The sequence below is a fragment of the Vidua macroura genome, chromosome 3 (genome assembly GCF_024509145.1).
Source record: "Vidua macroura isolate BioBank_ID:100142 chromosome 3, ASM2450914v1, whole genome shotgun sequence".
NCBI lineage: Eukaryota > Metazoa > Chordata > Aves > Passeriformes > Viduidae > Vidua > Vidua macroura.
Genome location: NC_071573.1, coordinates 4111203 through 4137964, shown reverse-complemented (window position 1 = coordinate 4137964; position 26762 = coordinate 4111203). Strand labels below are relative to the sequence as shown.

Below are 26762 nucleotides of genomic sequence, written 5' to 3'. Positions count from 1 at the left end.
CACAGCATTTCTCCTCCCCAGGTGCCACTCAGCCTGTTTTTCCTTATTATCAGGTGCGTCCCACGCAAGAGACCTGGTTTTTACCTCATGGTTGCCAGGAAAGGTATAAATTAAATAATTAATGCTGGCACCCCACCAATCACACCCATTTCACTTAACATCCCATGTGTACTCCACCCTACCTTACTCACACTAATTCTTGGGCTCTTTTCCTGTCCCTCTTTTTGCTGCAATCCTCCTGTTTGTGTTTGATCCTCCCACAGACCTCAGCAGTTTGTTCAGGGCTCACTTGTCTCTGCCTCTCTCCACTCTCCCCCAGCACCCTCCTTTTCATCTCTGCCTCACCTTTTCTCTCTCCCCCTTCCTCTTTCCCCCACACCAAGACTCTCAACACTGCATCTCTCACCATCAGCATAACTTACTTCTTTTACTTGGCCCAAATCTTGAGGAAAATCCCATGAATATTTAAAGAAACAGGGTAGGAAGTAACTCATGTAAAACCTGCAGCTCTTTCAGGAAGGTGTCACTTCCCATGAGGAATGACAAAGCACAAGGGTCAAACATCACAGCACAACACCAGAGCACAGCCTGTCTTTTATCCATGCTGGGGTCAACTCGATCATCTACAGAACAAAGAGGTGGAAGACCAGAACACCTCACCTCTCCCTGGACAAATAAAGCACCCCATTTGTTCCAGGTAAACGAAGGAAAAAGAAAGCAGGTAAAAAAGCAAAAAAGAGGTGTTGCTGCCAAGTTGTTTCAATCAAAAATTCAAGTGCCAGCCATTCAATCCACTCCTTGACTCCTTTCAATTGCACCAGCAATGGTATTGTACAGACAATTATTTTTGTACATACAGTTTGTCCCAAGGCACTTAATGTCCCCCTTGCTTTCAGAGTTGTCCATCTATTGCAGCATCTAATAAATATAGGTACAGCTGTGACACTTTCTTGATAGTCTGCTACACAAGCTTAGTGAAATCTGTCAAATAAAACCTTTTGTTCCTGAACTTCTGAAATGTAGAGTGCAAGTGCTCTGCAAGTCAACATGAAGCACTACCAGAAATATTTAAATTACATTTTATTTTTCAAATTCAAAAATAACAATTAGCTTTATTTACCACGTTACACATCTCAGATTTAAAATATCATGCTCTATTTAAATATCCGAGTGACAACACTATACAAATAAAATGTTACACAAAATATATTTAAGAAAATGTTTTGGTCTTCAGTCTGAACAATAAATAGACAGGCACTTCTACATATACAAAGAAAGCCACCACTATTTAGAGTAACTCTTATAAGCAAGATGTGGAAATAGAGAAGATCTGAGTTTTGAGGACACGTAACTCTACATGAGGCTTCATGCAAACTTCAAAAGTTGGTTTGGAATTCCAAGCTCTTGGGATGTGCACAATTCTGGATTCACTGGTGCTTTCCAGGAGACCCAAACCATGCTCTCAAGAAGCAATGTGCAATTTCAGTCATTTCCATCAAATCAAGCTACCTGATCACATTTAGTGCCCAAACAGAAAACAAGGATTGACCAGAGTAGCTTTCCACACAAATAACATGAGCAGTAAGTTAGCTTCAGTATGTAGGCTTGAGGCAGGGGCATCCCTACCTGCCCAGCCCTGAAAAACACCTCAAGCAGAATTTTGCTTTTTTTGGTAAAAAAAAAGAGCTTCATCTAATAAAAGGGTAAATCCTTCAGACACACATACACTTTTCACAAAGGATCGTAAGTGAAGGAAAAAAAATACTGTTCCAGGGTGCAAAAGAACTGAAAACTATAAATTAAAAAAAAAAAAAATTAAAAAATCAAAATTTAAGGTCTTGTAACTGTATCATATCTGAAAGTAAAACTACATTCCCCCAATTTGTGTATTTTCAATTTACAGTGGTTTCCACACACAAACACTACTCAAGGGAAAATTATTTTCCACCATCACAATTGATGAAAGATGCATTGTGGTAGGCAATCCCTGTTTCCAGCTAACCAGTCACTGACAGCTAGTTATAGCCTCAAAGTCTTTTTTAAAATTAAGACCCATATTGAAACATAACAACCACCAGGACCACCAGTGGAAAAGTCAGGACCAAGTCTTCAAGCCATCCCTTCAAATTTTAGTATTACTCTTGATTTCAGAAGTACAGGAAAAAGTCTACAGCAAAAATTCAACTACTAAACAGAGCTTCAGTGATCCAAACTTGCAAAGTTTTTTGGACTTAAGACACTTACGCACATTACTTTAACAATTTAAGTGTGGGTCTTGCAAGCGTGTCCAAATCTTAATCATTTCTTGAGGTTTTCTACTATGCACTAACATTAAGTTTGTGTAGGAACAGATGTTATTTCTGTATTTCTCTTCGATATCAAATGTTTTGAAGCCTTTGTGTTTTTCTGGAGCAAGCCCAAGCTTCTGAAGGCACATTCCAGTATAAACATCATCAATAGGGTAGAGGAGAACCTGGTCAGATGCATTATTCAGTCTTAGTGCCAGATCACCAGAGTACAGGAAGCCACCACCTCCTGCGTACGGGGGATACGAACCTTCATAAACGCTTTCTGGGATGTAGTACTTCAATTTTTTCTCTCTGTGAGGTCCAGCATCTTTGATCACGTCGCCTATAAATAAATCTTTGGCTTTTTCCTTTGATAAGCTTTTCAAGTAATCCAGGATCTGATTGGTATTCACAAAAACATCATCATCACCCTTAAAAATAAACTGGACATTTGCGCAGCTACTGCTGACCCACTTCAGAAACAGCACCTCTTTCAGAGTCAGATTGAAGAAAGTGTCTCTGTAGTTCCAGAGGAGAATGTCTTGGTGGGTGTCACTCTCAAATTTAATCATGTGTGAAAGGTCAGGAAAATGATCCTCTGGTGGGGTCTGCCCAAGTAAGAAGACCCTTCTGACTATCACATCCCCTGATTCTATTTCCTTGCCCCAGGATTCCCTAATTGCTTGTCTTCTATCAAAATGGGGTATAAGTGACTTAATAGCCAGCAGCAGGAAAGGTTTCTGTTCACACTTGTTTGGCTGATCCATTAGCAATGAGTAATTTCTACACCTCAGATAGAGGAGGAAGTCTTTGAATCTGTCTGGCAAGTTTGCAAAGTCACTAACCTCTGAGTGTACCAAGGGGTCAGGGTCACAGGAACTGAGGGCACTCAGGTTAGAAACCAAGTTCTCTTCCACAGTCATATTGGAAAGCAAGGACAGAATAGGGTTGTACAGCAGCTCAAGCTTCTGTTGCTGTTTGTTCCAATAAGCTTTGTGAGGAGTGTATTTCCTCCAGAATTTGCTACGTGGTATAACAACACGGCCTTCTGCATTCTTGTCTTGGCTGCCGCTCTTCGAGACTTCCACAATCACATAAATAAAAATGTTTACCATCATCAGAATTCCCAGCAGCTTTAATCTTCTGCGTCCAACACTCATTTCTCATATCTAGAAATAAATTTTAAAAAAGATTTTTAGCTTTCTTCGCAGCAAGTTCTTGATCTCATTAAAAATGCAAACTACTTTCAAATCCAAGCTAGTAGCCTAAAAACCAAGGTTAACTACACCCCCAAAGAAGCAAAAGCTAATCTGTCTCTAATACACACACACATATGGTTTGGGGTTTCATCAGTAAGCCGGTACAAATGTGAAGTTTCCATCTGCAGCTTAGGAAAGTTACACAGCTTTTCATGGTGAGTCTAAATTAGCCAGCAGTTTCTGCTTCTCATTTAGATCCCCTTTATAAACACTTGACTGTATAATAATTAGAATCTGAGCCCTCAGCTTGGCAGACTGAGAAACCTTTTTTTTTTTTCCTGCTAGTAAGGTGAGCTGAAGGGTATAGAATAAATTGCTATATGATAAGGTCAGTTATTTTTAAATTAGGTTTCAAGCTTTTATACTTGCACTCTCACACCTTCCAACTATGTAACGGGCAGAGCCAAATTTTAAAGCACACAATCAGTTTCTGACAATTTCACTTGGCTGTTCCTTGGAAGAAAGGCTGACAAAACTTGCCAGCTGCATTGCTGATATTCAGACAGAAGAGAACAAGAACTTAGAATTTTTTTCCCCTTCCAACTAGAAAAAAGGAATTCAAACAGTAAATGAAAGTAGAAGTGTAATTATTACTATGAAGGAAAAAAACCCTGAAAAGAAATAAAAAAAGGAGAGGTCTCCCATATATGCAAGACTTGGAACAGTATATGCACGTCTTTGTCATATAAAAAGTCCTGTGATCCATCTTCAGCTTTTACTGGGGGAGAAAATTGAACAATCCCTCTTTCTTCCACAGCTGTCAGAATGCAGGTACAAGGCATACAGCACAAGGAGCAACAGGAAAACACTGTGTTCCTCTAGAGCAGTGCTTACCAAACTGTTTACTAGCCCTGGGGCACATCAGTGTTCAAGCTCCACAAATAATTCAGAAAGAATAAGAAGGTTACAAAGACTACGCTGAAGTCACACACAGAACTCACTGTCAAAGGCACCTTCATGTGCCAGGAATATATAAATGATTATTGGAAGATCAGAAAAAACCTAATGTAATAAAGAATTTGTACTGAGTGTTGGAAGCCCAGCTGTGAGCACTGCCTCAGGCCCTGAGGTCACAGAGCAACAGCAGACAGGGAGGCAGACTGAGAAGTACACCTTGTACTTGCTGCTGTTTTCTTTTTTTCAGCCATCCCCAGACACCTGAGCTATATTGACCCTTGGTCTTCTTATGGTTTCATCAGTCAAAATTGGTTTTACTCCTCAACAAGTTAAACACTAAACTTCTAAAAATTTAGGAGGAAAGCAGCAAATAATCAGTAATCTTTTTTCTCTTATTTGACCCATAACCATTATTAAATCCAAAAGGGGGTGTGTGAGTGTTTTTCTGAAACTGAAATCCAAAGTCACTCCTAGAAAACACGGCCTCTCGGAAAAATGCCTGTGCTTCCTCAAGTACTATCTGCATATTTATTGGTGTATAGGCTCACGCCAGATCTACTTTATTTCATATTCTACTCTCAGTCAGCTATGAAGTTTCTGTTCTCATTTTAAAGTAGTTTTCTTCTATCCCTCAAAGACAAAACCATACTTGTGATCAGTATCATCATTTAAGATAAGCAGCTGAACAGTTCAGAAAGCACTGGGTTTGGTCACATAGACTTCAAATAAACTTTATTCTCCTCTTTAACTGCCACCAAAAAAGATAAATACACTGGTTTTCTACGTTTCCCTTTCACTAGACACAAAAATGCTGGAGAAGGAACCATCCCCTGTTTTGTGGTGTTCCACAGAGCCCAGCATGAACATCAGGGCTTATCTACCCTGTCCTCAAGAGCACTTCTCACTAAGCAACAAATGAGGTGGTATCTGACCTAGGATCCCGGGACTCCAGAGACAACTGGAGGGGGACTGGTCCCTCCTAGGAACAGCCAACAAACACGGGATTGTCAAGAGCTCAGCCAAAGCTGGATTCTTCAGGATACGCAGCACCACACAGCTCATCTGTCACAGCCCCCAGTTTACCAAGCTGCGAGTTTTCAACACCTCTAAGGCATCTGGATACTTGACCTGAGACTTTTCTGACACAATGAGACACCATTTGCAAAGACTTTATTTCAAACACTTAACAAAATCCTTCAGTCCACTATGACTGTAATTCCCTGAGGCAAATGAGACAGGGATCCTGAGCAGAAAAATCCCCATTTACTGTTAGACTTGGTAGAGCTTTTCAGCAGAAAAGGTGCAAGTCTGGCGAGATGACAGTGGTTCCATCTCTCAAAGCACAGTAAATGGTATCACCACCACAAGCAAATACTCCCAGCCTCTACCCTGTCCCAGGCTGTGGATCCACAAGCAGCTGAACCAATCTAATCACCTGATGTAAAAGCCCAAAGTAAAACACCCAACTTTTCCACCTCCTTCCCATCTGACAGAAGCCATGGCCTTTCACTGTAAACACTTTTCTGAGGGCAGGAGTTAGGCTGTATTTTCTAAGTGGGCTGAGTACCACATCTACATTATCTGACTGCCAAACCCAAGCATTACAAGCCCATTTACTTACTGGGGCTGGCAAAAGATAATCCCTAAGACCTGCAGATATCACACCTACCACCCTACTGGTCCAGGACTAAACTATCAGGAATCTGGCAAAGCCAAGCTGTGATTCAGGTATCTAACAGACACCACCACCCTTCTCTCTTTGCAGAGACTAAGTGGTGCTAGGGCAGATTTGGATGTTGCCATGTAAGTTCAATTTAGGGCCTGATATCCCTTACAGCAGCTGCACAGGCAGCACCACTTCTGACAGTGCCAGCAACAGCATATGCAGTGATACTGCTGCTTCTGAAATCAACTGGTTTAGCTACTTAACACATCACAAGCCATATGGAGTCCATCTAACCCCCTGTGAGATGAATCAGTTGTCTAATAGCTCGGCTCTGTTCAGTGAGTCAAGAGATTTCTGGACTGAGCAACAGCACTTTTGGAACGAGATGATGTTGAGAGCCCCGGGCTGTTGTAACGAGTCCGTGCCATTTCCAGCTTTAAAGAACTTGAATGCTGTTTATTTTCTAACTGCACACCATCAAATCTCTTTCCCCCCCTCAGAATTTTACACAAATCCCCTTTCATAGGACAGTAATTAAGAAAACCTTAAGAACAGGAGAATATTGAACAGATATCCGTGTTGCCCTTCTGCAGAAGCCCGTCTCACACAGTGGTTACCACTGCAAACTGTCAATGTTTTCTGTGTTCTCCAACCAAGACAGCCTGAAACAATGTTCCAGCTGCAGGAAAGCAACCACACTAACAACACGCTACTCAAAGCATGAAAAACTGCACTGAAATTCAGAGCAGATGGCGTTTATTTTAACATTACTTTCTATTATTTGCATATACCTGCTTTGAGATACCTTTCAGCATATTATTTAGCTTTGGGAGAAATTTTAATCTTCCAGTATTTTAATACTAAAGGACACCAGTGAAACTCAGGCATGGAATTTCAAGATCCAAGTAAATATAGCAAGACTAGGGAAGGATGTGCATATATTTTCCTAAAACACAGCCCAAGGCACAAAGAACAACAAAGAGTTTGAATAAAGGCCAAAGTAACTTCACGTTCTGTCTCCCACTACTTATCTTCAGCACATTTTTGCTGAAAAATCCCTCAAAAGCAACACTAAAAAACCGAACAATCCCACCAAACACCCCCCCACCCAGATCAAGAGAACCAAAAAACCCAACAATCCCACCAAACACCCCCCCACCCAGATCAAGAGAACCAAAAAACCCAACAATCCCACCAAACACCCCCCCACCCAGATCAAGAGAACCAGTGGTAGTGAGGCATTTGTCTAGTAGTGCTCCTCTGGTTTTCTGTGATAAGGTTTTAGAGGCCCAGACTTGCACTTGAGCAATGTTTACTTATGCAATTGAACCTAGTCTCACTTTGTCCAACCATTTTTTAAATCTCTCAATATTTTCAACTTCTGTGAATTATCCTGGTTCCTCGATTCTTTCCCACAGCAAGAACTTGTAATGGCTCGCTATTCTATTACCACACAAGAGAGGAACCCTCAGAAAACACTAATTATTAATTAAAAACATAGGACATTATTTTCTCTATATACATTTGCCATACAAGCTAAATGATGACCTTTCATCAGTAAGCCCTTTCCCTTCTATCTAGTCATTTTTGATATGACAGTAACAACAACAAAAATAAATAATTTAGTACTTTAATTTAGTACTTTTAAAATTAAGTGGAGTTTTTTTAGAGTTATATATCAGTGGCTTACACCTCATACCAAAACACTCAGTTCTGCACAAAGACCATGAAGTCATCATGCACCCCACACAAGGGATGGCTCTGGAGTGCAAGAGCAAAGCAAGACTCCACTTGCAGGCTCTCTGACCTCACCCAAGTCACAACCACAACCCAGCAGAGGAAGCATGTTCCAGCAGGGCTCTTCTCCAGCACCAGCCACAAGTGACCACATTCCTGCACGGGGCCTCCCTGAGCCCTGAGCCAGCCTTCATTAGGTGAGAGCATTATCCTACAAGCCTGCCAGCAGATGCTCGCTGCAGCCAGCTGCTGAGGGCGCAGTGCAGACAGCCCCTGCAGCCATCGGTGGCATCTGGGAGCACTACCTTTAAATCTCTCAGGCTGCTACCACCTGCACAGCAGCAGGTTTTTGTTATCCAGAGTCTTGCTTCTCCAAGCAATCTGATAACTCACAGCAAGGGGTGCTCAGAGCAGCCACATTCTGGTGAAAATCCAGAAGTTAGCTGCTACAACCCAGTGGGGAAATCCCTACTGCATTCAAGTTTGTAAAAGCTTCATAAGAACTCCAAACTCCCTCTCTCTAATACCTACTTGATTTGTGCCCCACACTACTGATGTCAGCTTTTGACTGTGCTGTTAAAAGACTAAACAGTTCTTTCATTTACTGCTGAATGCTAAGTTCTGAGGAGCAGAATTCCAGAATCTTCACAGTAAGTTTTACTATGTTTCCCGCCACCATCTGGACTAATTTCAGCTCTTCCCCTACCCCTATCTAGCTCCTTCAGCAGAAAAGAGAAGCTACCAGAACATGGCCTGTTAAGGTGTGCTATTTAAAATAACATCTAAGAAACAGAAGTTTTGTTGACTTTATATTGGTGCTTAGAAATACTGTACAACACCCACAGAGTCTGCACCGAGTTATCTTTGCATCAAGTTATCTTTACAAAGTCATTCAACAGTAAAAACTTACTTTTAACTTCTTTAAAACCACCCTATGTGAAACTCCTGCTTGACAGAACACTTAAAGAAGGAAGAGATACCATCAGCTCACCACTGTCTCTCCAGAGTAATCTATTTTTTCAGCCATTTTTAAATAAGTCAGCTACCAGTAAACCATCAGATTATCCCAACCCTGTCTGTATTTTAAGTTATTTGCAGGTGTCTCTCACAAAAGCTCTGGGTTTGATTGAGAAAATATTTTAATATGGTGCACCTACTGAATTCACTGTAAGGTAGACCTAAATATTTTCTTTTAACTTGTTAAAATTAAATCCTTGGATTGGCTGAAAGAATGTTCAGTTGCATATTTGAATTCTTGTGTTTCTATAGAAGATCAAGGTATATGCAAGAAATGCCTATTATGAAAAATATTCTGTAAACTCAATCCCAGGTTTAATGGATATTCCCATTTTTCTACTGGTATAGACTACTTGAGTTGGGTCATGGTTTTCCATAGGGATGAACAAGCAATGTAGCTGCACATGTACACCACACCTACATAAGTCAATTTAAACAATGGCAGTGTCTCAATAAATTAGTGCATCATGCTAACATCACCATTCTGTGCTGGCATGCCTGCAGCCACACTAGACAGCTATGAAGGTGTTCCTAACTGCTCATGAAAAAAAAAAAAAAAACAAATCTAGAAAAAAAAAAAGTCAAACCCAAACCAACAAAAAGCTTGTGATGAAAAAGGTTTGGTTTCTCTGTTTAACAGCAAAAATGGTTTGGGTTGTTGGTCTTGGTTTTTTTTTCCAGTAATTGAGATTTCACACTGACAACCAAGTGTAAGATCTCAACTCACTATAAAGATGAATATTGAAGTTTAATATGACAATAGCTGGGGGCCTGTGGTAGCAGATGTTACCTGTTTTTCCCAATTCGTTAATACAGAAAATTCCCGTGTCATTCTAAGGCCAGTTCAAGCTTGAGAATGATGACATTGTAAATTTGTTAGGAATAACGCAGAGCTGCCAGCTTCTGATTTAAGAAGAACTTGAGCTTTCACTTGACAGGCATCAACTTGAACGAACAGTAAATGATAAAGAATCAAGAGAAGGGGTTTAACCGAGTGTCAGCAGAGAAATATTTCTTGGAACAAAATTAATTGTCATTCATCACACCAATTAGAAGTTGGGGAGCACAGTTCTATGGCAGTTTAAAACAGTTTCAGTCATAGCTGACTCATTCCTGTAATTTATTCCTTCCCCTGCATAAGCTGCACAGTCCCATCTACCTTTGCACTGATTTGATTGTGGTGAATAATTTCAGCTAGCTGGAGGACGATAAAGAGCCGACAACAAAGCAGCAATGAGCTTTCAACCAGCTCCCATCACTCGATGATGTTCGCACAAACACCGGGAATGGTGCAGGAGAAGAGGGAAGGCTCGCACAGCCCGGGCCACAGCAGAGCCCATCTGTCACCAGCCTCAGCCTTCATGTACCAGCACACTGCTGCTGCTGGCTCCCACCTTCATCCAGAGCTCCCTCGGGCAGGGCCAGACACAACCAGCACCGCTCCACCAAAGGCACACAGAGTCTGGCCCACCTATTCCCTACAACGTACACCCTGGGCCCGAATTTCTCTGGCATTTTCTGTACCCAGGTCAGGGGGCAGCGAGTGGCCCAGCGTGACCCACCCACGTCTGCTGTTTGCTGTGGGGTTCGTTTCAGCTGCACCTCATCTGCCCATCATTACTAGAAAGCCAAGGAAGTGGGTAAGGAGTGGATAAGTGGATCCAAGGAGTGGATAAGCACCTTCCTCCCAGACACGTACTTGGATCAGTGCTACTTCAGGTGAGAAAGAATGAATGTAACACACTGCAAATCTGACTGATGCTTTCAGCAGGCATTTAAGGAGAGAAGGTCTGCAGGACAGACACTCTCTTATTTCTTACTTTTGTGCTGTATTTGAAATACAACTCATGATTTAGAAAACCTACACAAAATGCAGATAACCATAATTTTCACAAACAAGACAACTCATCTGCTCCTGATCTCTTCCAGTTTTATCTTAAAACCAGTAATTAATCCTGCCTTAACCATATTCCAACCACTTTTATGTCTGCACAGAGAGCAATCTTATTTAGTCAACTAACAAAACCATCCTTCAAGCACCACACCTCAGGCCATCAAAATTCTACCTCTGCTTTGTCTTCTTGCCCACCTTAGACACAAAACACACTACGAAAAGCTGTGTTTCAAAAACACTTGGAACAGCTGATGAAGTCAACACCTACCCTTGGTTACCACTGTCCTTTTGGGTTAAAAATAATGCTATGTGGTTGGTTACTCAGAAGTCAATTCAAACCAAATTCATACTCAAAATATTCATGTCAGAATTCCAGGATCTGCCTCTGAACTCACAGTACTGAGATAAACACAAGTTGAAGAATGCAAAACCTACATTTTAAAATGCAAATACATGAAAAGTTCTTCAACTTTCTGAGTAATTCATTTAAAGTTCAGAAAAAAACAGTGAAGTTGTAAGCAGAGAAATTCATTGTCCTCCTTCAAAGCTGCAAAACCTAAGATACAAATCTCATTCCAACCTCTCAAATTTATGGAAAAGGGAACAATTTCTCCAGCAGCTTTAGGCAGCTAAAGATGCATATAAGTATCAGGAGGATTTTGTAAAGGATCTTTAAGCCAGCTAGGCAGCTAACTCCCGGTTTTGTTAACAACAGTTAAGCACCTAACCCAATTAGAAATTTCTAAATCCGAGTAGCACCTTCTGTACCTGTTACCTGCACACCAAAGTGAGCATCCACAAAGCTTGAGAGTGGTTTGAGTAATCACCTTAAGGCTGTTCTGCATGGGGTTTAATTGCTTTTATTCAAAAGCAGATCAACAATAAGTTTGCAACAACAATTTCCATCCCAAAGACAGCTTCCCATTAGCAGTTTCTAACTTTCAAATACCAGATTACAAAATATAATTACTCAAGTAAAATAAACGAGCACTACATTCAGGATACAGCTGGGCATTCAGCAGCAGCTCTCCTTAAACTCAGTTAAAAGAATTCCACCCTTTCCCAGGCCATGAATTCCCGTATCTGTGTGGCTCACTGTGTTACATTTTGTAGAACCCTGAAGACAAGCAAACAGAAAAGGTTATTTCTCAACTCACTTAGCTCCTCAATTCGGTTCACGACCCAGCTGCACAAACAGCTACACCAGCACAAGGCGGGGAGCACAAACACCGTTCAGCCTCCCAAGTGCCCCGAGATACAGCAGGATGCTCCCAGCAGCAAAGTCGGGCAGGAGCCCGCGCATCCCACAGCACACTCACCTCGGTGGGGCACACCAACCTTCAAAACACCCAAAACTCTTCTGTAAATCCCATACCGCTGCCGGTTCATAAACCACTGAGCCTCGGGGAATTACCCTTCTATGGGAAAATCAGTCATTCCCAGCCACAAGTCAAGATTTCTTGCTCATTTGATCCAGATAGCTGGCTTACAATTGAAGGGATTTGGTCAATTCACTCTCAAGACTAACTCTTCTGAGTGTGCTTAAGATGAAGCAGCTGCTACATTTCAGAAGTTATTTACAAAGAACAAAACCGTCTCCAAATTAAATGCTTTTCAATTCTTACTGTTGTATTTCTCCCAAACAACAAAGCTTTCTTAACCAACTGCTGATGGAAACTGTTTCATCAATTCTCCCATGAAAACTCTCAGCACCCCGCCCATCGCACGCAGGGATTCTTTTCCTTACTTAAATACTAATTGCCTCTCACGAGGCACCAATTCAATCATTCTTCTGCACAGTTCATCACAAGACAGTTTAATGATCCAGTCTTTTCACTGGGTTTTACACCATCTGGAAACTGGGGGAGGTTTAGATTTAGGCACTTTGGAAATCCTAAAAGGATCAAGGAAATCAGCGAGAAAGATACAGGCAAAGAGCAGGATCGAGTCCCAGGTACCTGTCAGTGCTTCCCATGTAAAAGCAAAATGTGACTGGGCAGGTTTGGCGTTTATTCCACAACTTTTGGTCGGTGACTTCTTCACTCTATATTAAAACGACAGGAAGAGCCTGTGTTTCATTCTACCATCATCATCATCATCTTTTCTTTCTTTTCTGCTGTTTTTTAAGGACGTGAAGGGTGTTTGCTTACATAAAGGGATACAGCTGTGAACTGATAGAAACATCTAAATATATCTCTGTGGGGTCAGAACATGGCAGCACAGGGATAACACATCAGGAATTTTTGTGAACCGCACTCACAGGCACAAATTCTTCTCCAGACCACATGAAGCACTGTCCCATGCAGGGCCAGGAGGTGGACTCCAATGATCCCTGTTCCAACTATGATTCCATAATAAGCACTCACATGAACACAGCCTATGACACATCAGAAACATCAAACACTAACCCCGTGACTGCACATGCACCCAACCACCCAACCTTCTTCCTAAATTAACTGTTAACATTCTGGTTAAAATTTTATTAGGGACTAATAATGCATATACCTGAAAAAAAAAAAAATTAAAAGTTTGAATTTAAAAAGTAAATGGATGCCTACTTGCTTCAAAATTACTGCTGCATTTCTACCATAGAGTTACAGAAAATGTAATAAAGAGATATACTATAGAAAATGTAATAAAGAGATATACTATAGAAAAAATCCCAAACCAACAAGCTATGAGTGGGACAAAGATGGTTTCAAGCTTTTGGAAGGCAATCAATCCCAATGGCCTTCAAGAAACACTAACATGAAAACCAGAAGTTAAAATTCTCATATTTTGATGAAATATGTGGGGTTTTTTCTATATTCTGTGCTTTTTACAGGAAACTTGTTGCTATAAGTTCACTCTTGCCAATATCTTCCATACACCCTGCCTTTGGCCTGTTCTTGGCAAGTTTGAGAATTACACACTTTATGCTCTACCTACAAGAAATCTCCCAGCCCCTACCATGCAGACTGCAAATTCTTCAAAAAGAAGCAGTTTACGGTTTTATTACCGCAGGAAACGTAACCAAATCCAGTAAAAGATTAAGATCTGGAATGTCAGCCTTCGGTGCATTTCTGACAGAGCTGCTTTAGTCACTTGGCAGCACAAGGCACAAGTCTGACAGCACACAGGAAAAGTCCACCAAGTAACCAACTCTGAGAAGTTTCACAACCCGCCTGAAGTCAAGATTTTGCAAGATCATCTGACACATTTGTCAAAAATTCAATGATCTGCGAGGAAAGAACAAGTTACCAAAGAGCTTGGCTGAGGATTTGAATTGAGACTGCTCAATCTTTTTCCTGTCCTCTGGTTAATTTGGAGCAATGTGACCATACAGGCTTTGGTCAAGTGCACAGATCATTGACAAGCCAGCCCTGACTGCTGTGATCATGACAATATTGGCAGTGGCAGGAGACACGATCACATCCTATATTTCAAACATGATCAGCACTGATACAGCCTTTTGTCACTATCATTTTTCTCTCCTTCAAGTGGATTTACACAGCCAACAGGAAAAATCACTGTCAGAGCTGGATCCACTGTGAATACAGCTGCACCAGGTGGCAGTAAAATGACAGTTCCTCAGGGTCTCAGCACTCACAAGTCGCCATGGAGCAGCACTCCTCCGAAAGACTTGGTTCTCCAAGGAATCTTTGCCAGGGTAGGCAAGAAGATGAAGACTCAAATCCTGCTTTTTCCCCCCCCTCTATATACTCTATGACTTATTCATACAGACAATTGCCCAGATTTGCCAGCACAGAATAAGACACCACTTTATCCACTCTCATTTCTCATCAAGCACTGCTTTTTCTCTGAGCAAACACCACTGCTCCACTGATCTCCTCAGCAGCATCTTCATTACCCAGAAGTAGTAAAAAAATTTCAGGAGCAGCTTCCAGGCAATAACAATAAAATTTTGACTACCAGTGACACTGTGCTCGTTAGGAGCAATCTCTGGGGAGATCAGTGAGTTTTACCTATTATGAAACAGGGCATCAGACAGCCAGCTAGCACTCCCAGCCACCTAAAGCATGACCTTCAAAAACAAGTCCCTTCAGCAGTGCTACCTTGCTGCATTTTCCTCATCGTGGGGAAAAGAAACGAGCACAAATCCAAGCAAAACCACTTTACAGGTGACAAGGTGACAGAATTACTTTAAATACATTCTATTTTTTATGCTCTACCCATAGGTTCCCTACAGCTCGGTACTGCACAACATCTCCTGTAGCAAGTCACACGTTTAAAGCAAGCAGCAAAACCAGGGCTTCTTTTAAAGCCAAAATATTTTGACTCTGTCTTACAATATTACATTTTTAGGTACAAGACAGACATTCTGTATTTTAATCCATCTCCACGGCAGTATTGTTTTTTTTTTTTTTTTAAGATATCTATCTTCTCGAGTTGTTTACAGCCCGGGAAGGAAAAAAAAAAAAACAAAAACAAAAACAAAAACCCAAACCATTACAAATTAAATCCGCCGAATGAGACAAGCTGATTCTCCGTTTCGTTTCCTCCACGCATTTCTTAACAACTCAGCGCTCATTCAGCTCCTCCGGTGGTTTATCAGGGCAGCCTCTGCCGGCAGCCTGGGCTCTCCATCCGAACCGAAGCGAGCCCCGAGCGTGCCACGCAGCCGGGTGTCATCCGCCGCCCCCGCCCCACGCTCCGCACACGCCCTGGGTGACAGCACCGGAGCCTGTCGCCAAAGCGGAACTGCAAGAAGAACCCGAAACCGCTTTGAGCAGCTTGGGAAGAGAACTGGATTCTGGGCTCTCTCTTTTAAGACGGTGAGCAGTAATTTACCAGAAATCTCCTCAAGGGACAACGCTGTAATAATGTTTCCTCAGTAATTCGCAGATGACATGTCTAGCATGTAATTCTGCGCGCACATCTTTACACGGCCAGACTAAACTTCTTCTGTGCCCAAACCAAGTCTTTCTGTCCAAAGTATATTAAAAAACAACAACAACAACAAAACAAACAAAAAAAACACAAAAAAACAAAACAAACAAGAAACAAACAAAACCGGAAAAAAAAAAAAAAAAAAAAAAAAGAGGAAGGAGAGAAGGAGAAAACCCCACAAGGAAAAAAATTTAAATAAACCAACAACCAAACCACGCAAGCTCTTATTTTACATAGTTAAAACTAACCATGAGTATTTAATAATCAACCCCAATAGCACTGAGCATTCTGGAAGTCGGATTAAAGGGTTACTCAAGTAACTTTCACCACAAATTTTTGACGGATGACTAATGAGTCTCGAGCTGCAGTTTAGCCACAATCCCTGCGAGTCACCTGAAGTCCCCTCCTGACGGGGCACGGGATGCGTCAGGAAGTTTGAGGGAAAAAGCATCATCTCGTGAAGGAGCACATATATCCAGGCGAACTCCAGCAAAAATACCACTTTCTCGCCTTTCAGGTCCATCAAAGCCTACATTTCAGTGTCACTGCCTCAGCGCGGTCTAGAATCTCGACGCGGGTGTTAATAATTAACTCCTGGCAGCGGGCTAATGAGGTGACCCCAGGAGCGCTGCGAATGTCCCCGCTCCGCCACCGCCACCCTCCGTCCCTCCCCTCCAGCCAAGGAGCGGAGACTGCAGCAGCTCCCGGCACTGCCGCAGCCCCACGGCTCGGGCTTTCTCCGGAAAAACCTCACGGCTTCGGCAGCACCGACGCCGCCTCCGCACGGCTAAATGAACAATAAAACGTTAAAAAAAAAAAAAAAACAAAAAAAAAAAACCAAACTCAAAAAGCGAGGATAAACATACGGTGCGCTGAGCTGGCCTGAGTTTCATCCCTGCCCAGCAGACTGCGCCTCTGCCCGCCTTGCTCCCGCCGCTCCGGCTGCAACATGTGCCGGCTGCCGGGGCAGGGACTCCGCGCCCGCGTGCTGTGACCCCACCCTGCCGCCGCCTGTCACCTCCCAGCCGGGGAAAAGGAAAATCCCCGGCCCTAAAAAAAAAAACCCCAGATTTACGGCTCCGGCCGTTCGCCGCCCGCGCCGCCAGCTCACAGCGGTCACTACGCAAATAAGCGAGAGGCGACGGGGAAGGAAAACCGCACGACCTGGAAAAAGCAACAATCAAGTTTAAAAAATGGGGCTTTTTCGCCCCCCCGTCCCTCCTCAGCCGCTGCGGCAGCGCCGATCCCCGCCGGCCCGCGGAGGCAGCGCTGGCGGCGGCGGCAGCCGAGCCCCCCGCCCGTACCTTGCCAGGCTGCCGCGGGGCTCCGCCGGGGTTCTTGCCGCCGCCGCCGCCTCCGCATCCACCATGCTTTGTCCGGCCGCGGGCTGCCCTCGCCGCGGGCTCCCACCCGCCCGGTCCCGGCCTGCCGCCCCACCACGGCCCTCGCGGCTCCGCGCTGCCGCCCCGCTCCGCCGGCCCCCGCAGCGGGCGGGGGTTCCGCACCTGAGGGCGATGCCGGGGCGGCGCCGAGGCGGCCGCGGAAGGGCTCGTCCCCCGTCCCCGCGGGACGGCGCGGACCCCGCCGCCGTATCCTCGGGGCCGGCCGCGCCTGAGGTGCGCGCCTGCGGCGGGCGGAGCGGAGCCGGGGCCGGGGCCGCGGCGAGGAGGAGCGGGCGGAGGCGGCGGGCGGAGGCGGCGGGGCAGGGGCGCGGCCGGGGAGCGCCGCTCACTTGTTGCCCTGTGGCGGAGCCCCGCCCGCCTCCCCGCCCGGCGCCGCCGCGCGCCGCAGGGGGCGGGGGGCGAGGCGGGCGGGGGCGAGGCGCTGAGCGGCGCGCGCCGGGCCCCGCCCCCTCCCCCCCGGCCGGCGCCGCGGGTTGGCGGAGAGCGCGGCGCGCGCGCCCCGCGGGGGCGGGGCGGGGCGGCGGCCGGGGGGGGGGGGTCCTCGCGCGCGCCGGGGTCGTCCCTGCGGTTGGCGGAGCGATGCGCCCCTGAGGAGACCGCGCGGGCGGGCGGGCGGGCGGCGGGGGCAGGACACGACACGGCAGGACGCGGTGTTCTCCCGCGGTGCCGGAGGCCGCCTCCGAGCCCAGGCTGTAGGACAGGGAGGTATTTACCTCAGAAAAGGTGTCTGTGCTGTTGGAGGAGCCAGGGGAAGGGGGCAGACACCGCTGCGTCGCCGCTGTCCGCCTCGCAGCCGGGCCGGGCGCTGCTCCCTCCCTGTGGGAACGGCCCCACACCGGGTACCCTCCTCCTGGCGGTGGCCCCGGTGACACCTGGCTCCCGAGCCAGCTCTGGTGCGCTGTGTCCGTCTGTCCCCGGCCATTCCCTTCGGACAGTTTTCCCTCGTGGTTTTTTTTTTTTTTTTTCCCCACACGGCATCGAGCAAAAGGGGGGGAAACCCCTGAGCCGTGCCGAGAAATGCCGCGCGGCATCACTTTTTAATGTTTCTTCTTTGAAGGAAACATTGTTCTTTGCACCTGGCTCAGCTTTTCGTGGAAGTCTTCAAAGCTTTTGTTACCGAGCCCAGGAGGGAGAAGCAAAGCGGTGGTTTAGGCTGTCAAGGCTTCCCTTAATGACGAAGTTTATGAGTATTTCCGATTTTGGAAATTCGCTGGTACCAAATCATGCATGATTCATTCATTAGTAACCTCTTTTGTTGTTGTTGTTTGCTTACTTGCTAGGTTGATGAGCCTACAAATGCTAGCCAGACACCCCTGTGGAAGCAAACCAAAGGAAACTCTCAGGAACCCGGGATGCTTACTGGAATAAAACACAGAAATGTGTGCTGCTGCAGCAAAGAGGGCAACATCTTGTCGTGGACAGATCAATAGCAACCAGCAGACAGATCTACAGTTCCCGCAGACTGCGAACCTCTCAGCTTTTCGTCCTACACAGTCTGAAAATGAACACATGCCATTTGTTTCTATTTTTAGCACCTGCATTCTCGATCCAGTATAAGGAGAGGCCCGACAAAGGAATTGTCTCAATGTCACCTGGCACGATCACTTAAAAATGGTTTTCATTGCAAAGGGAGGGGTAAGTATGTCCGTGTGATCCATGAAAGCACAGGTTTTTCACTTCCACTTTACAGCACTCATTTTCACCACAATTCAACAGCTGGTGTGCACAGCCCTAAACACAGCCGGTTTGGGAAGCAGCATCAGTACCCACTGCACATCCCCAGCTCCCCACACTCTGTGGGTTAAATATTGGATGCCAGTAGGAAACCTGCTGCAAGTCTCTTGGAGCTGCTCTAAAACCTTTGCTCAACGTCCCCATTCACAGTGCATTAGTAGAGACGTTGCATATTTCATCCCTCTTCAAATATTTATATATGTACTTCACGTTTGAGTAAAGCTGTCCTTTTCATCAGAGCAGGAAGATTACAGCAAAGGGAGGAATTATCCTAAACTGGCAAACATCATTGTCTATTAAGTAACACAAGGGTTTGAAAGCAGAATTGAGTGTCTGGCAGCCAGGAGCTTGGCTCCACTGCACAGGAGATTTCATAATGACATGTTTTGAGATCAACTGTAAAAAAAAATAAAAACAAAAAGCCAAAAATCTAAACTAGAGCAGTGTATCCCATGACACTGGGTGCTAAGGAGCCTGGAAAAACACGTTGAAGCTAAAAGGGTTGGTCAATGCTGAAATGGTCTGCTGCCTTTGGGGGAAGGACATTTCTCCCTCCTCCCAGTCCCACACCCAGGCCCTGCCTTCTCCTCTGCAATCAGAGCTGGTCATGGGGCTGCCTTTGGAGACCTTCACAGGGGAGGTGTTTTAATCCAAATGTATTCCTTGATCCACTCAGCAGCCGGGCCTCAACAGCTGCCTGAAAGCAGGAAAATACCTAGAACCAACCCTGGCATTGCCCACAGCACGTTTCAAACCACTGCCTGACTGGGGTGCCCCTGCTGTGCTCAGAGCAGCTGTGCCCTGAGAACCCCAGGGGAGGTGAGGCTGGGGGCTCCTTTTGCAGCCCTGCTCTCCCAGGCAGGCCACTCAACTTCCCCTGGGTCCAAATCCATGCATCACACCGGGCAGAGTCCTAAGCCTAAAATGTTTCTTACCTGGTGCTGCCAATTCACAGGTCCTGGGTGGAGCAGGACAGCAGGGACCACACCTCAGCACAGATGTGCAACCTCTCCTGGATGGCTGCTTGTGCTGGGGTGAAATCAAGGGAGGCCTGGAAAATGTGTGTGGTTAAAGTTGTGCAGTTTGCTTCCATGGAAGAAGAAGCAGGGTTTTTCATGTTTCAGGTCTGTAAAGCCAAGTTTTGTGACAGACACAGCAGTAAATCATTGCAAATTTTTTTTTTTTCCCTCCTGAGAAAGAGAGCAAATCCTTTTGACTGCAGCAGCTTTAATTTGGTCTGAATCTGGAATAACATTTTTGCCTGCGTATTCAAAAGCACCACCTTCACTCAGCATCACGATGCAAATGATGAGATGCAGTGTACAGCCCTTGTCAGGGAGTTGCAGAGCACCAAACCTTTCCCAGGAGCTGGGTACTGGGAAGTTTCAGGGCATTGGTGTCACATCACTTGGTGACACAAATTCTTGTTGCCCAAGTTTTTCCATCAGTAGCGTGGCATGCATGACAGCCAGAAAAGAGAATATTTTAAATATATTCAACTCTCATTTTTTATCAAGTTCAAAATAGTTTCTGGGTTTTTGGTTTTGTTTTGGTTGGTTTTGGTTTTTGGGGTTTTGGGGGGGGTTTTTGTTGTTTTTTTTTTCTCCCCCAGGCTATTTATTCACAGTATTTGGGTTCACTGTAATAAAAGCTGACCTGGGAACTGCTGTGTTTACATCAATGGAAGCGAGCTATGTATATTGCCCTTTTCTCTAGCATTTGCCTGTTAATTAATAATTGGTACATTGCCAGGAGCAAAGGAGAATGAGGAATGAGATTCAGGTTATAAAATCGTCAAGGTTATCTCGCTGTCCCTGCAGCAGAGCAAGAGGAGCGAGAGGGGCCGGACAGAGCCAAGGTGCTGAGAGAAGGGGACGAGCTGTGGGCAACTCGCCCCAGGGGCCACGTGCTGCATTCCCGCGGGAGCCACATCCCAGCACCCTCGGAGCTGCCGGCACGTCCTCCCCCAGCACGGGGGAAAGCAGCAGCAGGCCCAGGAATTTCCCTGTCTGTTGCCAGGATTCCCGAGTACCTGCCTGCAGCCACCCTTGGGAACGCGGCTGGCTCGTCCCCCGCCGCAGCTCGGCACGGGGGACCAGCGCCCAGCTCGGCAGAAACACGGAGCAGCTGCTCCCCCTGAGTCTGGCATGGCTGGAAGTCACTGACATTATGGAAGTGCTTGTCCCAGAGCCCTCCCACTGTGTCCAGAACGTGCAGCCACATCTCTCAGCCCTTGCTCCAAAACGTGCACCCACCCCCCACCCCGTGCTGAAAACGCTGCGGGCACACGGGTACTGAAACACCTCCTCCCCACCTGTGAACACCCTCCTGGCTCTCCTGAATCAGAACCCTTCCATAAGGCCAGGACAGCTGGAATTAATTTTCTGAGCTGGACCAAAGCTTATCCAGGATACCGATCTGCCTGGCTTTTGTGGACAGATTGGTGTGGCTAGAGGACACCTGGAGAGCACAGGACAAACCCCAGTGTGCTTCTGTGACCAAAGAGAACAAGAACAGGAGATAAGAGGCTAAAATTTAAATAATGACTAGAGACTAAAGATTTCTCCTGTGGCATGCAAGCACTTCGGCGGCAGTAAGAAAAAAATTAAGAAGCAAAAGTGATGCGTAATTCAAGCTGGAGCATCTCAGTTCCTCCAGGAATGAACCTGTTTTTTCCCACCCAAATGCTTGAGCCTGGAATTCAGACAAGTGAAGATCCTTTCCCAGGGTCGGCAGGGTCTGTCAGCAAGGCTTGCCAGCAACACCAGCACAACATTCCAGTGCTCTCCTCACACGGTCATTTCCCCACCTTCTGCCCCTGCCACACGCAGCACTGCAAGTGCTACAGAGGTCTTCCGCTCCCCTTCCTTTTGCTTTTGTACCTTGGTGAGATGGGGGAGCTGTGCCTGGCAGGTTCAGCTTTGGCAAAACCTCTCAAGTGGAAGAGATTGGCACATGTGCTTCAGAACACTTTTTTCCTCTGGAGCGTTGCAGCTTTGCTCTTGCAGGCACAGCAGGACAGGACAGAGACTGTGGAAAGGAAGCTGCCCCTGTTGTGTTGTGTGCTGCCATTTGCAAGCTGTGGGCAGAGCTGCACTGTGCTGGTATTGATTCGCATTTGCCAAGAATAATTGCTCCTGAGCTGCTTGGATTCTAATCAGTTTCCCTGCTCTGGAAGGACGTCCCTACCTTTTTCAGACACAGGCTGCAGTGACCAACACTCTTTGCCTCCATGTGGGGCTCCTTTTCCTCGCAGACACAAGGCAGGCACAGCAGTGCAGGGTGCAGGATGCAGGAGGATGGAGAAGAATCCACTTGAAATTCCATTTCTATAGTAGCAGAAACTGGACAATAATTATTTTGCAAAAAACAAAAAAGACACCTGCTCTATACAAACCATCTTTTTTTTTTGTGTTCCAGAAACATGAGCTCCTTGCACCTCTCCTTACCTCTGTTCAGAGGCATCCCACTGCGTTTTGCAGCAAGACCTGAAGAGCTGCAGAACTGAAGAAGCTCCAGCCAAGACTCTTCAAAGCTGAAGAGTCAAAGTCAACTTTTCTCCTTTGTTTGCACCTAGGAAAAAATGTACTGGACCCACTTCAGCTAAACCCCTTCTGCTTGGCTTTTACTTTTTAGCAGATGCAGTTTTAAGCACCAGCAAAATCCCAGATGAGGGAAAACTGCCAGTCCTCACATGTCATTGAGATTTTTCCAAACCATCTTGATTTCAGGCACATCCTGGATGAGATTCCCTTGGACTGTCACAGTGCCAGCTTCAACTCCAGTTAAAACCAGTCCTGGGAGGGTGCTGGCTTCCAGGCTGGCTGATTCTGGGTGGCAAAGGAAGCTCTGCCAACACCATGTGCAGGAGGTTTTCCAAGACACTCCCAACCCCGGGCAAAGCTCTCAGTTTTGGGCACAGCTGCTACCACAGTGAAATCCCGCTCAGCCCATGGGAGCTGCACACCAGTGGCAGAGGCACTGAGTGTTTTGCCACCAGGCCTGGGGCTGATGCTCCTGGCTGAGGGTTCCTTCTTTGGGTGGCAGGAGCAGAAGGGTCACCAAAACCAGGGTGAAGAGAGTGCTTGGGCTCGTTTATATGGCAGCAGCGTTGGGGTGGGACCTACCTGGGCTGTTTAGGAGCACCCTCCTGAGGCTCTGTCCAGAAGGGGATTTGTGCCAGCTCTCTGGGCTCTCTGTCAGGAGAACAGTTCCAAGCCCTGGGTGCAGGGACCTGTCCAGCACACTGGTGGGTGCCCAGCCTGCAGAGCACCCTGGGGCCTCACTCCCAGCTCCCTGTCCTGCACCATCTGGTCTTCCACCAGGCGCTCATGACTCACCTGGTTTCCCCCAAGACCTGCCACTCTTCTCCTGCAACCATTTCAGGTGGATTTGTGCTCCTAAAAGCCACCCCAGAGGCCATGGGCTATTTGCCATGCCTCAGTGCTGACTTAGACTCACTGGTTACTGCCCAGCCCATCCGGGGTGCAGGATGTGGCACATCAGAATTACAGTAGGTCAAAGGAGGAGATCACAGAGCTCTTCTCCTGTTATTGTAGGATCTGCAGATAATAAATAATATGATAAATAATAATTCAGAAATAAAAAAAAAACAGGACAAAGGGAAATTAAATAATCCACATATCAAGTTTTAATATCCAACCTCACAGCCACAGGTTACTGAAGAATGACATGGAGGGAAGATATCTCCTGCATTAGGGATTTGGATCAGCAACATAACTGAAGTAGATGAAGGGTTTTCCCTATGCTGCTTGATGGAGAAATCCCCCTGACATGGATGTGCTCACTATAAATAAGTAAAACTTCAGAAACCAGCAGAGATGAGATCTAGCCTTGTAAATCAGCAAACCACTGCCCCATGTACGGAATCACTGCAGGTTTTGTGCCTGTTCCTGGACACATTTAACCTCCCCCATGTAAATAGTCCTCTGGAGTTAATGGAGCTGTACTAATTTGGAATGGCTGGAGATTAAGCCGTTGGGGTTAAGCATTTCAGCCAGCTCTGATTGCAGCACGCTGCAGTTCCAGGGCTGTTGGATGACTCAGAGGTGCTCCCGTGCTCTGGAATAAAAACACCCATGGACATTACACCATGTCTCCAGCAGCCCTGCAATGCAGCTGGGGTACAGCACTGGTCCTTCACAGGTTTTGTCTTCAGACAGAGGAATCCTGTCCTGCCCGGTGGGGAAGGGCGCAGACACTTTGCCCAGTGCTGCAATGTAAAGCTAATTTCTTTCTTTCGTTCTCCTGGGTATGTACCAATGTTTTCCAGGCACTATTTCACTACTGTTACATTGCTTGCAAGCATCTTAATTTAAATGCCATTATAGATGCACCAGGGCAAAATGATCTGTCCACAGCTGAAATAATAAACTGGAGTGAAAACATCCTTGGGCTGTGAAGAGGCTAGAACAAGCACTAACCGAAATGTATAAACTTACATAACATTATTTACAGAAAGGAGCCCAATTGTCAAAGGCCCTAAGAGAGCTGGAACATGGGAATGTTTGTTCTCCTTGCAAAGAATAATTAATTATTCAAGTTTATAAATTCCAGTTGCTTTGCTTGCTCATCTCCTGATGTGCCTAAGGACTGCCTGGAAGGTATTTACAGTTCCCAGCCACTGGTTCTAGAGGCATTTTTTTAACCTTGTACCTCTACCATTGCCTCACAGGCTCTTGGAGCAGGGGATTAACTCTACACACCTTGTTCCTCGGCCACAGAAAAATGCAGATTTGTTCGAGTTTATTTTAGGGAGATGCCTGGAGGAGGCCACCACATGTTTTTCAGAGGGTGGTGGGGTGGCTGCTGTGTTCTGTGAGTGCAGGGAGAGTCCTGAGCCACAGGCAGGTGGCTGGGATCAAGCAGAAACCTCTCTTTCTTTCTTTCTCTCTTTCTCTCTCTCTGCCTGAGCCACCCATCCCCTCCTAAGGTGGCTTTGCTTATTTGTCCCTTTTGCTGCCAAGAGCAGAGAGGCCATGACGGCTCTAATGCCCTCCGAGGTTTGGTTTGCCAGGCAGGAAAAGTGCCACTAATTACTGAAATGCACTGTATAGTTTCCTGGCAGTGCTGTGTTCAGCCAGGGCTGCCAACTGGCCAGAAAACTCAGGAAATGATTGTTGCCTCCCAGGCTCCTCTCAGAAACACTATGGATTTGGGTTTTGTGCTATGACTGCTGTTTTTCTCCCATCCACTCCTGTAAAATGTCACTCCTCGAGGGTCTGAGGCACTTGCTGGCATCCAAAAATGCCATTTATGCAATTACCTGTTTTTATGTACTCTCCAATACCATCTCATTACAAGAGCTAATGGCTGAGTGCTGGAGTTCCACTGCTGCTGGCCACTAAGGCAATTAAAATGCAAGTACCAAGTCACCTGTGTGCAGAGAAAAGAATAAACAGGAAAACATCTTTGGGGAAATCTCTCTTGTTCCTCCTTGCTGACAGATGCCCTCTGACAGCTCTGCATTTCAGGGACCTCCCATTGCTGCAAATGCCCCAGGGTGAAAACCCCCAGGTGGCATCTCCACCCCTGACATGCCTTCAAACCTGTTTTCCTGCAAATTCTTGCACTGCAACATCTGCCTTCCTGCCATTAAAAGGAAGGAGGAAGGGCAAAGCCTTGGGGGACTTGAGCTTGGGGTTGGTGAGCCCCATCACATCTGGAGGGAAGCTCCACAGCACCACCCACAATTTTGCGCTTGGACACAAAGCTCAGGTGATATCCCAAAATAACACTTCCCAAGTGGCACTGGCAGTTCAGAGGTGAGGCTGCAGCTGTGTCCCTCTTGCCACCTTTCCATGGGAGGTGACACACCGCGTCCCCCGGGACTTCTGTGGCCCTGGGGAATCACCCACAGGATTCACACTACTGGGAAAAGGCACCTTTGGTGCTGTGTGTCCTTTCTGAGGAGAGGGAGCCTCTCCCACAGCTTTGGCAAAGGTTGGCTGAACCAGTGTGACCTGAATGGGTGGAAACAGCTGGATTTTGGTGCACTGAGGGGACGTGCGGTGATGGTGATGGCTGCCTGTCCCCCTGTGCTGGCATCTTTACCCCCAGCATGGTGAGGGAGACCCAGGGGCACAGCTCGAGCCTCCACATTGCATTAAATGACACCCCCAGCCACACTTCCCTGGGATTTGGGAATCATTTTTGAGGAGGATTTTAACAGGCCCAGCTTCAAGGCAAGGAGCCCTCGCCTGTTTTTCCAGTCTCAAGCCACATGAAACACAACACATTAAAAAGTCATCAGTGGCTGGCTGCTGCTACAGGACCACTGCATTCCCCTTATTCAAAAGGCTCCCTCTGTCCCCAGCACTGAGGACCTCTTCATAAATATTTGGAATGAATGAATAAATTGTTGAAACTCCCCAGAAGGAGAAGAGAACATTTCTGTGAGTAATCTATGGCCAGTGTGAGCATTGGGGTTCTCAGATATTTATGCACCTACAAACGGTCAGTAAATCCCTAAATCAGGAAATCTCCTCAGAAAAATGGTGAGCAATTTGTTTTATCAATTGAGAGCAAAGAATTGACACACAGAAAAGAAAATCTCTCAAAATATCAATCAGTTTATTAAAAAGTCCAAGCACAGTAAGATGTGGAGATTATGGGCTCCTCCAAAATCCTTCCCATTGAGTGAAACACGAGAGCATACATGCTATTATTTACACTTGTGAAAAGGACCTGTAAGAAAAAAAAAATTAAAAAAAAAAGTAAAATAAAATGAGACCAAGCAGCCTGAATAATCAGAAAGTAAATCAACAGCAACATAAAATAAATATATCATCATCTGCTGCTTTCCACGGCCCAAAACATTATGGAATAGAGCACTTGCTTGGCTTAGATTGGGAAAAACATGGTGTGCCTGGAATATCCTAGATATCCTAGAAGAACACTTTACAACCTTAGCAGTTAAGAAGTAGTCCTAGAAGAACATTTTAAAACCTTATCAGT

At 45.9% G+C, this 26762-nt stretch overlaps 2 protein-coding genes and 1 long non-coding RNA gene across 6 annotated transcripts in view; 1 reads left to right on the top strand and 2 right to left on the bottom strand.

The window, feature by feature from the left end:
* Positions 1-1063: 1063 nt before the first annotated feature.
* Positions 1064-17254, bottom strand: B3GNT2 (UDP-GlcNAc:betaGal beta-1,3-N-acetylglucosaminyltransferase 2). 4 transcript variants are annotated; one of them, XM_053974543.1, is made up of 2 exons: positions 17154-17254; positions 1064-3457 (listed from the first exon to the last, which is right to left on the bottom strand). In XM_053974543.1, exon 2 carries the CDS (start codon positions 3446-3448, stop codon positions 2255-2257), a length of 1194 nt encoding a protein of 397 aa, XP_053830518.1. In that variant the 5' UTR covers positions 3449-3457; positions 17154-17254; the 3' UTR covers positions 1064-2254. The 4 variants fall into 4 exon arrangements, with proteins under 4 accessions (XP_053830518.1, XP_053830517.1, XP_053830519.1 ...); XM_053974542.1 differs by lacking the exon at positions 17154-17254 and adding an exon at positions 16953-17142; XM_053974544.1 differs by lacking the exon at positions 17154-17254 and adding an exon at positions 16515-16537.
* Positions 17255-17666: 412 nt separating this feature from the next.
* On the top strand, positions 17667-19220 carry LOC128805686 (uncharacterized). The gene is made up of 2 exons (XR_008436521.1): positions 17667-17756; positions 18332-19220. It is a non-coding gene; the product is annotated as an uncharacterized LOC128805686 (long non-coding RNA).
* Positions 19221-26359: 7139 nt separating this feature from the next.
* The window catches only part of COMMD1 (copper metabolism domain containing 1), a 63639-nt gene continuing 63236 nt past the window's right edge, over positions 26360-26762 (bottom strand). Inside the window, exon 4 of the mRNA XM_053973164.1 lies at positions 26360-26492. The gene's annotated coding sequence lies outside the window, so the exon portion shown is untranslated. The remainder of the gene's footprint in view (positions 26493-26762) is intronic.